Here is a 14144-nt window from a genome sequence, read left to right as displayed (position 1 = left end):
ATGCTGTCATGGGAGATCGGCATTTAGAATATTGTGTTTCATTGCAAATTATTAAGGTTACGGGGGTTGCTGGGAGATTTGAAATGGAGCTGGTTTGACCTGCTTGTTCAGCACGTCCTTGTTACAGGTGATTAGAGGGTCCCTCAAATATTCCTCTCTTGTGGGCATACAGTGGGGCAGGGGCGTATGCAAGCCTATGGGGGGCCTCAACTCTCATGCTGCCCCAGCCACTCAAGGGGGGGCGTGGTATTCAGCCAATACCAATGAATATCTGTGAGACATGAAAGATTTCGGTGGCCCCCATCACGTTCTGCAGGGGGCACCATCATTTAGCATTACACCACTGCAGTGGAATGGGACATTGCTCCATATACACATCCTGAGCTTGGGGAGACAGCAGGAAAAATTGATAAAAAGTTGTACGTCCTAGTCTTTTACCACTTAATGTTGGGTGTTCTGATAAAGTTTGGATAGAGAGGTGTAAATGGTTTGGTGAAAAGATGTGCATGGGGTCACAAGTGAGGTGAAATGGTATTGCCCGATGGGAGGGATGTTGAAGTTTGGTTTTAACTCAGAGATTGAACATCTGGTATGAAGAGAACTGAAGTAGCATTGGCTAAAGGCGGTTCTGCTGGTACCTTTACAGAGTCATTGACAACTTATCTACCTACTGAAAACCGTACGACTCTGTTATAGATAAACGTATCTGGAATCTTAAAGGACTAATCAATTTCCTCAAACAAGGCCAGGTTCTTATCTTAAACAACATCCCATCGGACTTGCTATCCTCTAGGAGGCAGACCTTACTTGCAATGAAGTCTTTAATGTAGGGACCACTTTCACTGCTCATCTTATTCTTCACATGCAAGTGCAGTTGTTTTATGGGGCTCTCCCAAAACACCTTCCTACGAAATGTATTTGTTATTGTACTTCGTGGTTAGAGATGCTCTTTCTTAACATTTACGTCTCCTGTGAGGGTGATAACCTACTTTTTCCTGGAGTTGCCAACAGCATTGTCCAATACATTGATATTTATTGATGTAAGCGATTTAAATTTCTTTCTGTAAACTCACACTGACAGATATATCCATTAGAGGTTGAATTAAGTATAACCAACAACCTTTAACACCAATTAACAATCTTTATCTCTTAGATAAATAGTGGGTACAACATGGGCATGTGTGGGAATACTTGTTAAACTAGTATGTTAATGAAATGTATTGGAGATTAGACCAAATACAAGGCCAGCAAAAGATGCAGATTAGTTTGTGTTCACTGTATCAAGGTAGAACGATTGCGGATCACTGTAATTTGTTGGTAACATGTGTATTTGATAAGCCCCAACAAGCAGGTTTCTCTAGATTGTGTTGTGGAACCCGTTTTTTGCACATGATCTGAAGAATGAAATTGACAAGTATTGTGGGCTTTGTGATTGGTAAGTATTAGATATGTTGAAGGGGAAGTAATGAAAGTGTTACTGTGAGGTGTTTGTGTGACTCTAAATTGGGGAAGATCTTTGGTACCAGAAGCCACCTGGAAAAGTGTATACGGAAATTGAAAGCTTGGATTATGAAAGGAGAAACAATACAAGGCCCATTACCACCCAAACACAACTACTGCAGGAGAAACAACAGGCAAATGGTCAAGCAAATACCAATTAGCCGCAAGTAGGCAATTACATCACATGGCGAGAGCACATCAATGTGCCTACTGGCATGGCTCCTGGAAAGGGAAGATCCTCAAAATCTCATCGAGACTATCTCATCGATAGTCAGATAGTCACAGTGCCAAGAGACATTCATATACATGTGTGAATCATGTACTCTATGAATACGTGAGAGATTTTTACATTCAGCCACTCAAACCTGCGCCAATGGAATTCTGTGATTGGTTTGATTTGTGCGAACACTATAGATTAGAAGAAATGAAAGGACTGAATAGAATATATACAGAAAAAACTTTTTTATATCTAGGAAATCCCTGAATACTAGAAGGCAAAACCCCAGGTGGGGGTGGACTGATAAGTTACTTTCGAAGACACAGAGTACAGATTTTAGTTAATAAGTTGTTAACAGAGATGACTGAGCACTGCAAAGATGAATGTAGGAGATATGCATAGAGATGATCTCAAACCTCAAAGAGCCAGTGACAATCGACCACTAACAGTGTTTAGTACTGATCCCAAAATATATGAAAGTCCTTGTTTAACTTCTCATAGGATTACTGCATCCCGATCATAATGGGTTTATGCCTATATAAACCTATCGCATAGCCTCACTGTGACTGGTGGCGGTATACAGTGTAGTGGCATTGTTAGATTATGAAAAAGCAGAAGACGCCATACGTTAGCCCAGTTTTGTGGGCTGGATATGAAGGTCTTGCATACTAAACCACTGGCACTGTTGTAAACTGGCATAACATTCAAGAGCTGTGAACTGGGTAAAGGCGGACGACCACTGTCGCACTTCTGTTTCCCCTGGTAGTAGAAAGACTTGCTTGTAAAATACTTAATGTAATAATAGGCAAACTCATCAGGTTTGGAATCACCAAAGATATTATTCCATTATAAGCATACAATATGTTGAGCTGTTTAAGTGACTTCGCTAAGACGGCCTTAGAACTAGTTATAACACAAAACAAGTTTTGGGCGCTGTATGGATTGCAAATTGACTGGGACATTGATTCTATATTCTATGAGTGTTTAGGGTTCTGCGCATTATTGTGTTGCCTGTACTGCCTCTCCGATGAACGATGGTATTTTAAAAATATTTTGGAGTTAGAGGAGAAAAGCTTTGTGACACTCGGGTGTGCATTGAACATTGACAGAGCTGTTGTTAGATAGAAAGGATAATTTTACTTCTTATTGAAATGACTTTGTGATGGGCAGAGTGGTCCCGGCCAAACATGGTGGCACTCCCAAGATGCCTCTATTTTTTTAAAGCTCTGAACGTGTGTAACGGAGAAACCTTTACAAAATGAGATAAGAGAGTGGGGAAGAAATATATATATGGTCAAATTGGAAACACTAAAGGTAGGTGACCGGTTTGAGAGGCTTCTAGATAGGTAACAAGTAGAGTTATTTGGTGACACAACTACAGTTCATGTTTTTGTGCTTCGGGGACAGCTCTAGCATAGATAAGTCCATGCTGGCAAGAATGGATTAGTGGGAGAACATTGCGAACGTCCTGTTCTTGCCACTTTGGAGAAAACCCGTACTCCCCAAGCTAATTACACTGGCAACAAAGCAGTGGCTGCAAATGCAAGGTACTCGGACACCTTACTATGAAGACTTTATTCTGAGACCTAAAAAGATCGTTGAAAGGAGTCTAGCGATATCAGTAAATGTAAGGAGGGTGGAGGTGGGTGCGCAGCATAGTAGAGTCAAGGACGCTGCATCAAAATAGTGAATATAAGTCTGAGATGTTCGGTGATCGTTGAAATGCCTTAGGCCGAGATGCTGTTTCTCCAGCATAAGTGACTGCTCAAAACAGCGAAAGACTCTTGTAATAGGTTTCATGAGGCCACAGAAACACTTGAACCACTGACCACTATCCTTAATTTAGCAATGGGGAGCTAAACAACTTCACTAGTGTACCAGGCAACAATAAGCAGTTGGAAGAAGAGAACAAGCAATTGTGGGATGAGTATCAGGAAAAATAATGTCTGTAACATTACAGAAAAATAATAGAATGAGGCCAGGTGCAGTGCTTCACAATATTCATCTAATAGAAGACTTTGCAGTTATTGCACCAAACGGAACTACCCCCTTATGTCTTACATAAAATAGACCCACATATAGGGGTCATATTTGCCCCAGTGTGGATTGACAGATGCAGAATTTTCAGGTCCAGCCTTGGCAGCACATGCGCTGCTCTGCGAGGCATGCTGTATTCAGGTATGGAATACAAGCTACTCCCATTTACCGCCCATCTTTTCAATTGGCTCCTGTTACTCTCCTTTCGAAATAATTGCTTTTGATTGATAAATAGGCTTAGTAGTCCTTCCTTGGTACCGACTTGTCTGCATTTGTAGCCTCCCATGAGGACTGGACTTTTTACTTGTGTTGTTACAGTCTGCTTAATCGAACATGTGAGTACTGTTTTCTTTAATTATCTAACACTATTACATTGACAGCATGCTTTCCTACAAGGCAGCACACCGCCCGCTTTTATATTTTTAATAGTAGTGTATTTATTTAATTTACAGCTTGTTCCGCTTTCACTTTACCAGCCACGCCACAGAGCCTTTCTTTCTTCTTCTTGGGTGAAAGCGCCCCATACCACACTTTCATTTTAATGTTGGCTGCACCCCTTTCTTTAGACACTGCTCACTGTAACCTGAATACGGCGAGCAGTGTCTAAAGAAAGGGGCGTGGCCACCACTAAAGAGGTCTTGCATTTGCAAGAGTTTGAGCTATTGGCATTATAAATAGCAATACTTTTAAATGTGTGTTGCTTTTAAAAACATATAAATAAAAGGCATTGCCATTTAAAATGCCAGTAGCTTAAACTCTTGCAAATGCGAGACCTATTGCATTGAAAATGCTTGTTACATTTACTATTGGACTTCTCCGGGTTAGTAGAATTATGGGACAGGGCTACTGATGTATGCACGGATCTACCTAGCTAAGCCCTGCATTTGGGCTAAATCGATAAATGGTTAGGCCCATTGAGAGGAGAGTAAGAATGGCTGATAGATCTCGGTGAATGGTCTGTAGAAAAGGAAACTAGTATGTTAATTATCGCCTGCAGTGAAAAATTAGAAGGGTATCTGAGTGGAGAGGATTTATACTTCCCAAAATTATAAGCTGCCAACCTGAATTTGATTGACTATTCACAGAAATCTATAGTGCTAATATATATCTTTTTATAGGACACACTAAGTAGCACTTTGCGGTCCTTTGATGGGAGAAAGTTGTTATCCCCATGCTCCTAAATAGGTAATAAGGATATATCAAAGACATGTTCTTTGTGTGGACCAACTTTGGATTGATATGTGCTGAATTTACTAGAATTATATATTCAACTAATGTATGAACAATAAATGTTGAATTAAAAAAAACTGCTGCTTTACTTCAGTTCTGCGGTTGTGTTTTGTTCTTGACGATCCTCGTGGGTCATGCTCATTTTGCTCATTGGTGGAGTTCTTAGGATCCTGATCAGAACCTTCTAGATTTTAACACAAGGGGATTGTCAAGACAAAGGACTTTTATGCCCCGTAGTGTCTGCAGATGTGGATCCTGGCTTTGATTACTAAAGTCTTTGGTGTCTGGGAACACAGTGTTTGCTCCCATCATCTCTTGTGCTCTTTCCAGCTTTTGTAGCTACAGTAGAAGTTTGAACCCTTACATGTTGCTTATGACACTGTGGTCCCCTGCATCCACAATTTTCATTTGTAGGTCTCACCTGCGACATCGCATGTACTGTTGCTTGTGAGAGATAATGTAGACAGCAAGGAGCTTGGAGCCCACCCGTTGCTTAACATTCATTGGCTTCATTGTCTCCATTGTCTCTCTTTTTTACTGGCTTCACTTCCTCTTCTTTCGGCTGGAGCATGAACCAAGTACTGATTACTTCAGCTTGATTGCTGTCCTTCCACTGATTGCTCTGAGATTGACTCACTACTATATATTTTCTTCTTCCTTTTTGTCCTGGTTGAGCCTCTTGCAATTTTTTGCTATGTTTGTACTATGCCACTCACACTTCAAAGAAGCCCTAATTTCTTTTGAAATGGATTTTTGTGATAAGCTAGATAACATCTGTGATAAGCACTTTAACACCTTATCATTGTCTTCACCAGGTTAGACCAACCTTAAAACGCGTCCACTCTCTTTTCTTTTTCCTAACACTTGGGGCATGTACTTCTTTTACATCACGTTTTTATAATTTTACTACGTGACAGCACACTTGTAAATAGACCCCCGACACTCCCTGATTATGTAGCTTTAATATTTTGAACAAGACTGTGGCCTGCTTCCTCGTCATTGATTTCATTTCATCTTTGGTTTTATCCCGCAGAAATGTATTTCCCCTGATGAAGTGCTAAACGGCACGAAATGCATTGGGTCCAAGGTTGATTTGTGGACAAACAATTGTTTATTGGAATAATGATGAAACGATACATAGCTGTGATGTAACGGCTCAACCTTAAGAGAAGTGATTGAATCATTGAAACAGAAGAATAAACCTGTGCAATTAACAGTTTATCTTGGTATATTGTTATTATTACCCATCACGTTTGAACTGTATGAATACAGAAGGGATTGATTTCCCCAAAAGAGTGCGACTGGCTAACCTGTCAAGCCTGACAGCTTCCATTTGTTATCGAGATCTCCCCTAAGGCCAGAGGGAGCAAACCGGTCAGCACCTAAGCCACCTGAAGTGCATTAAACTTTGATTTAACATAACAGAGTGCCACACCTCCCTCTCTAGATATCTTTTTCTGAAAAGCACACTAGCCCTGGCTGCATCATAGCGCTTTTAAAAATGAGTTTTAGCCACACTGCAAAGCATCCTTGCTGCTGTACAGTAGGACTACAAAACATTGCCAAAGCCAATAGCTTCGTACAAAGAGGCAGAAAGGTTACTTAGATCTTCAACCACAAGGTTGATAACATTTGGAGTGAGCAGGTACCTCTATAGTGTCTGCTTGATCAGAAAGAAATGTGGACTGAAAACCTAGATTATAAGTGTGTTTTAATTGCTGGCATTGTTAATTATTTATAAACTGTATTTAGCTGTTTTTTTAATATCTGGTCTTGTAATTAAATGGAAGAAAGCTCGATTGTATGTATATAAATAGTGAACTAGTAATGCATTCCCGTAAAAGAGTAAATAATTGTGATAACGGTCTAGGTCCTGCAAATGTTGCACTTTATTGTCCCATGAATGTTCTATAAAATGTAATTTACTTTTTATGATTATGTATGTATTTTTATGTGTTGGCTTTATGACAAATTGTCGAATAAAAGCTTAAGAATCAATAGCTCTAATAGGTGAGACCTATTGCCTTTGCCAATGCTTGTTAAAACGAGCCTTGAGTTTTGAAATTTTCTTAAAATACGACTCTGCATGCATACTCTCCACAGTACTTTATTTTATTGTTGTGGTCATGGGACGGGCCAAAACATTTTTTTCAACATATTTTACTAAACATGAGGGCAGTCTCGAGAAGAAAACCATATGTTCTAATACAGAATGTTAAAAACAAAGTAAATATATAGAAGTAATGAAATGAATCATACTTACAGTCTTACTGGAAGCTATGTGTGTGCCTATAAAACTATGCATTAAAAGATATACATATAAAATGGAGCACACAATCTAAAACTCAACCGGATCCAGTCAATATAGAAGTTATTATATAAGTCATTAAATGCTGACCGTAGTTTTCAAGTGCACTGGTGCTAGATATGTGACTTCCTATGGTGCTGTATCCTATAATAGCTCTAGAATTCACGAGGCGCTGAAAACTGAATCCATTTGGAGAACTTTTAAAGTGTTTATTAACCTCTTGAGGTATAAAAAAATGTGAACAGTCGTGGTAAAGCATTGCTAAGTGAGACAATGATAATTTGCAGTTATGAGTTATTTTCCCTTTCCAAATTCTGTATATTTATAAGACCATATGTTTTTTCTAGTGTGCCAGACATCTGAGCGTTACCCGATAGCATAAAACAGAAGGGAAACAACTGACTGTGTCTTCCAATTTACTATTATAGCTTTAGGATTAAATGTTCAATGCAGGATGGTGATCCACTGATGTAAGGTCTCTGAAGATGTGTAAAGATGGTTCTGCGTCGTAGGTACTTCATTGATAGTCATAAACACTAAAATAATTATGCGCTGCCTGCATTGCCTCCAGAGTGCTCCTGTATGCGTAATCTGTGCCAGCTGTAACTTTTAATATCATATTGTGCCTGTTTTGCTATTCAACCCAATATAAATTAATCCTAGCACCAGAATTTGCTATTGATATTTATTTCTGTGTACTATTTGAACTAAAAACAATACCTTTGGGTTGCAAAACATGTTTTCAATGTAGCTATGCTGTCACCAAGAGCAGAACTGCCAAACATTCAATCTCTGTATATATATGTTACAATCTTGTGAAGCCGCTGTACCATTGATAATCTGTTGTTTTGGTGTCCTCCAGGTGAAGGACTTGACCCGATACCTGGACCCAGCTGGACTTGGAGTTATTGGCTTTGAAGATTTTTATCGTGGAATATCACAGATTAGAAACGGTGGTGAGTATATTCACTTGAAGTTTTTTATTTGATTATGTTTTCGGTAGCGCACAACCCTTATCAGACCACTGCCTGTTTTTTATTGAAGGGCAAAATCACCTGCATCTCCATTTTTAAGACCTGCGTGGTATCAGACATTTCTGATTTGTAGTTCTTCCCACCCACCATTCCAGATGGTATCACTCTGAGCTCGTTCTTGAGAACCACATATAGTTTAATGCGTAAATTGTAGCATTCAAAGAGACTTCGGTTGAACAATCCCCCCCCCCCGTGTCCCCCCCCCGTCATATTTGTTTCCTCAGCTTACTGTGTTGGTCTTACTGTAACAGGTAAGAAAAATGCGGGGTTTGTATGGTAAGTATCTCCACTTTATTTCAAATCCTCCAAAATCCATGCAGTAAAACATTGAGCGTCTGTTTAAAGCCTTGGTATTCACCTAATTGCACCCAAGGTATAATTTTCCGGGGCAAATTACAGACCTACCAGCTTCTGAAATGTTGTGACCATGTGAGTAAAAAGGGCAGGGCCTTGAAGGTGGCAGGGTATAGTGCTGAGCACAACCTGAGGCAATCTTAAATTCACCGCCTCCACCAAAAACAAAGTTTTTGAGGCTGTTGCCGATCTCCTGAGAAGGTTTCATACCTCGTGTTGGACATTGACTGAACTCAACCTCCAGCCAATTAGCTGGAAAGCTGCTCTCTGCAAGGTTTCTAGCTAGTTGTGAGTACCCTACGTGATATTGGCTCCTCACCTTGTGGCTGTGTGATGGGAGCCAATATCGTGTGACACACGGTGGCAATGTTTAAGTTGGAAGGTCTAAAATTATCATTTACGATTCGGTGTGGTATGGAGTTTCTTTCCTTACTATTGGACTGACTTGTATGGAAATTCTGCCAACATGACAGATTTTGTTTGTGAGGAAATAAGCTACTATGGGGCAGGTTCTTGGTGGGATCATCTGTTAAAAGTGGTGAACACAAACCCTCAAACTTTCAGTTGGGTTTCCACCCCGAAAATGCTTTCTTTCCTCCTGTCAAGGGCGAGAATAAATAGGTTTTGTGGGGTTGGGGGAGGTGATTGAACAACCCAGAATTGATGAGGTATCTGGGAACTTTTTACTTCCTGGGAAAAATTATTATCCCTGTTAATAAAAAAAGTATTAATTGTGCAAATGCACATTTGCTTCTCGTTTCTGCACGTTGAAATATACACCTGTTACATTTCTGTAAGTAGACTTCTGTGAATTGGACTGCAGATCTGTAAGTAGGTGCCATAATGGCAATACTGGAAAAATAAGACTACAAAGTGGAAGGGAAGTGTTTTCTGTACCCTAACACTTTGCCACCGTAGTGTGCAAACTATGGTGATGTTCACCACCGGGGATAATCTTTTTTTGGTTAGTCGTTAGTTTGGTTTCTTGATAGGTATGATCCATCTGGATCATACTGCAGACACATTGTTTTTATGCTGCCAGGTGACTCTTTTGCCACTAATGCTGATGTAGCGATGCCATTTCTGCTGGGCACCGTACACCCATTGACACCATTCACTTTTAGTTGCAAGTTATTGACTATGCTATTATGCCTGGCAGTGTTTATGCTCGTTAATCGACTCAAATTAGGAAACAAGCATTTACAATGCAACGGTTTCGCCTTTGAAAAAGTTAGAGCTATTTGCATTGTAAATGACAAAATTTTTATTTGTGTTGGTTTTCAAAACAGATAAATAAATGTCACTGTCATTTACAATGCCAATAGCTTAATCTCTCGCAAATGCCACACACAAACACACAGATCCACAGAGTCTATACTCTATACAGTTATGTCAACATAACCTGTGTATGCAATCTATTGAAGATGAAGGTACTTAGTGCAATATTTAATCTAATGCTCAGTAAAAAAAACATAGTAATGTAGTTAAGTGTAAACATGAGGTAATCATCCATGTAATAAAACACAATAGGAAAATCTTAATTTATATTACGCAGGAAAAGGTGACCAGTGCCATCTCATTGTAGGTCTAATGCAGATCACAGTAATTACATTGTGTAATGTAAGGCAATGCAAAGAAATCTAAATATCAGTCAACGCAATAAATAGTAGAACAATCAGAGTAATCACTTCTGTAACCTGATGCAATTTGCATGGTTACTGCCCAGATGGCAACTGTTCTTTATCCGTCCTGCATGACAACTTCACATGCAACAGTTTACTCTGCGTGAGAGTAGCTTCAATTTCTGCTGTACATCGGTTGTGCAAAGGTACCTTGCCCTGTCTGCTCTACTGTATATGCTCTGAATGCGAAAGAAACTTGATACGAGCTGTGTGGAGACTGCCCAGCAGCTTATACAGTACAAGCACTGTGCGCCTTGGACGAGATAAGATACAAATTCACAAATATATATTTGGCACTGTCCATGGTTTTCTTTGGTGGTGGTTCGGTCATCATCCAAACGCTAGCACCAGATCTTTCAAATACATTAAAGTGTCCATTTTTTTGTTCTGGAGGGCAATAACACCATTTCGCACAACATGAAACCAGCCGGGCACATTCCACGATTTAATAAATGTTTTCAGAGCTTGCATAAATGAACACGTCAGTTTCACTCCCTAGCAACAATAGTAATTACTGGAACTGTTTAAGAACTTGTGGGCGCACTGAATTATTATTACAAGTAAAACACTTAACAAAGTTGGATACGCATTGCTATGCCAATAAATTAAAGAAACAAAAGCGGGGAGTTGGATTTAAAATATAATTTATACCTGTGGAAATGTGTTTTCAAACCAAACTAAATGAAGACATAAGTACAGTTAGTTCTATAACATCGCTTACATTTGGTCCAATACTGTAGTTGGGAACTGCAGTTTTATTAGAAAACAAATTGTCAGTACAAGCAGCTGTGACTATTCAATATTTTTCAATGCAAAGAAAAAGTGTATGTATGGAGTAACACCGGAGGAGTTTCGGAATGGGCTGGCGCAGGGGTTGAGGCGTTCCTTAAGAAAGGAGGCTGCTGAAGGATGGGTGGGGTTTTGAGTGCTGAAACGGGTCGAGAGCATTTAAGAGCGATAGGGTTAAGCGTGGCTGCGGGGACTAAACGAGAGTACACATATAAAGTTGCCATTTAGATATAATTCTCTCTTGCCTTTGACAAAAACGTTCGCATATCCCCTAGTTTTACTTCCTCTCGCAAAAAATATCAGTCTCTTCACTGCAAGTTAAATGGAAAATAAAAGTCATGCACTTCCTGCCGTAAGATATCTTTTCTGTGGGGACTTAAGCCGTAGTATATTTTTGGGGGTTGAGGGGTGGAATATTCATCGGTTTGAAACTGAATCTCAGTTCTAAGATGTAGCTGTGCGAGCGTCTAATGAGTGCTTAGTAAAACTGCTGAAAGTTAGTGCTGGGACACATTTTGTTGGGGAGGTGGGGTGCTGGCTTGAGGCTGACACTGAAGGCAGCCAAGGGAGTGGTTAAGTGCCAGAACAGGAGGAGTGCTCTAACAAGCCTGTTGAAATGTATATAAAAACAAGAATCGCTAAATATGTGGCTCTGAGATAGAGAGGGTGAAATAACGGTTGAGACCCGGGCACAGGCCGAGGGTGCTGAGCACACAAGAAAGGTGTGGCTTTGGGGGTCTCAGATCTAATGTGACTCCTAGTGGTTAGTAGGGGCGCGTCCATGCACGCAGGGCACGGAGTCAGCCGTCACTCACACGTCCCTGACCACCACACACTTGATGGCCTGCATGGTGGCTGCAGTGGCCCTACTCTAGAGGACGGCGCTGACAGTGGCGCTCAAACGGGTTAGCAACCCTCCTGATCGACCTCGGCCGCAGGCGTTCCCAGAGACAGATCGCAGACTGAAGCAGCCACCACCCTAACCAGGACTAAGCTGCAGGGAAACAGGAAGTGCCGCGCAGGACGTACATCCGGCCTCACCTCAACTCCCGGCGCGCGCAGAGTTGGTAGCACTCACTACCGCATCATAGAAAGAACAAGTCAGGTTCCGGGCCGGCAGCCAATCACAGCGCGGCCCGGGACACACGGCATCAAGGGGCGGGGCTTAAAAAAAGACCCAGAAACACCCCTGAATCGCGTTTTCATGGGGAAAGCGTGATTGACAGCCAATCTCTTCCAATGGCTAGCCTCCATTTATGGAGCTAGCCAATGGAAGACAGAGGCGGGACGAAGCCCCACAGTGTAGGATCATAAGATTTCGCCCTGGGCGAAGCACCTGCTTCGCAGGTGCTACGGCCAGGTCGAAACCTAAAAAGATTAAAGCAACGTTTCTGTGGGAGGGTTGTTGCCTGACAAAGCTATATGGGCAATTTGTTGCTGGTTTTTGATTTGAGACAGGCAAGCTATCTGCCTTGTTTGAAAACCAGGCAGATATGGACAGTGGTCAAGGAGAATAGCTAAAATGTCTCAAGTGCTTTCTGGATATAGCTTATATCTGAACTGAAATACTGTGCAGTTTAGAATTTAAAACACTGGTTAGTTCAGAAGGCCAGTTTAATCATGATTTGGTCTCAGATGGCCAGCCAATGTAATACTTTGTGGGTACCTAACATAAACATATCAGTAAATCTATCAAATGCTAGGCAGTGCCATTTCCTTCCACTTACAGCTAGTAAAGGTATTTAGTTATACGATCAGCAAAGAGACCGGTATAGAAATCCGCTTTTACATTGACTGTGCTATCCATAATAATGGCTTTATTAGTCCTGGAGAAGAGAGTGTGGTGACACACTGTACAGATTTCAGTGGACCGAGCTGGGGTTTTCTTATCCTTTTTTGTTGGGCAGTGTGGTCTGCACCCTGGGATCACCACTGGATTACCATTGGTCCCCTTCTGAAAGACAACACTTGCAGTCCTCTCGTACAACATTGAGTTCAGTGACTCTTCTCATGTAGACTGGTTTGTTGTCCTTGTTCTCATTGGTGAGAAGTTTAAGTCTCTCTTGCATATATCAAAGAGCAGCAGGGGACCTGCTAAGCTACACCTGAAGTAGTAGTGCAGAGACCCATAAGGTAATCACAGCAAGTCTTACTGTGCACTCCTTGAATAGAGAAAGCTCGTAGTGAGAGTTTATTGTTGCGCTAACAAACCACTGAACTGTGGAATAGCCTCTCCTCCTCCTTTATACTAAGAAAAAATGTCCCTTTCTTCAGGAAAGCTCTCAGATCCATCTCTGTGGTGTAATTAATACAAACTGCTTGCTTTCCCTTGGTTAGTCATCACTTGAATTTTTCACTTAGCTCTGTTTTAATTCCGCACCAACATGCCACCTAGGGTGTATACATTGTGTTCTATAAGTTTGTATATCAAACCCTCCTCAGCTGGTTATCTACCGCCAGAGAGTATTGCCAACCCCAATTTTTCCACAAAATAGTAGTTTACAGTTTTAGACCAAGAATTGAAAAGGACTTGTTGAAATGAAAGTCAGGGTCAAGGTGAAGTATGAAGTTGAAGTTTATTAAATCAGCCCCACACCTTAAGGCGGTGCGTAGGTCAGTTAGTCAGAATCATAATCGCAGTGGGTGGCAAGGGAACGGAACCTGGACAGGATGGAATGTTGGGGAACCAATGGGAAGGGTAGGGGACAATGGATGCTCTCGCGCAGGAGAGCTGGCACACACCACTTGTCATAGGGTCCCGGGGGGAAACCAGAACTAGGTTACAACACATCTTCCTCTCTTGAGGGTTTTGACAGGTAAGCCCAACGTGTGGCAGGAAGAACTTTAGGGATAAGTGAACTGGTAAACATTGGTCACAAAAACAGTTTTAAAAACATTTGGGATCAGGAAGGCTCTCCCTGATGTTCCATTTGTCACGGGAGCATGAGGAACGCACTGTGTGTCAGTCTGGGATTCCGTGTAGGTTCTGCCAA

At 41.1% G+C, this 14144-nt stretch overlaps 1 protein-coding gene across 5 annotated transcripts in view; it reads left to right on the top strand.

The window, feature by feature from the left end:
* RAB11FIP3 (RAB11 family interacting protein 3) overlaps positions 1-14144 on the top strand; it is a 531587-nt gene that overhangs the window by 188435 nt on the left and 329008 nt on the right. For all 5 annotated transcript variants that reach the window (XM_086941175.1, XM_086941173.1, XM_086941176.1 and 2 more), the window contains exon 2: positions 8155-8248. In XM_086941175.1, the coding sequence (XP_086797301.1) occupies positions 8155-8248 (94 nt within the window). The remainder of the gene's footprint in view (positions 1-8154; positions 8249-14144) is intronic.

Source organism: Lissotriton vulgaris, chromosome 10 (assembly GCF_964263255.1).
Source record: "Lissotriton vulgaris chromosome 10, aLisVul1.2, whole genome shotgun sequence".
Taxonomy (NCBI): domain Eukaryota; kingdom Metazoa; phylum Chordata; class Amphibia; order Caudata; family Salamandridae; genus Lissotriton; species Lissotriton vulgaris.
Note: the sequence above shows the minus strand (reverse complement) of the source record. Positions and strands in the feature narration are given on the sequence as shown.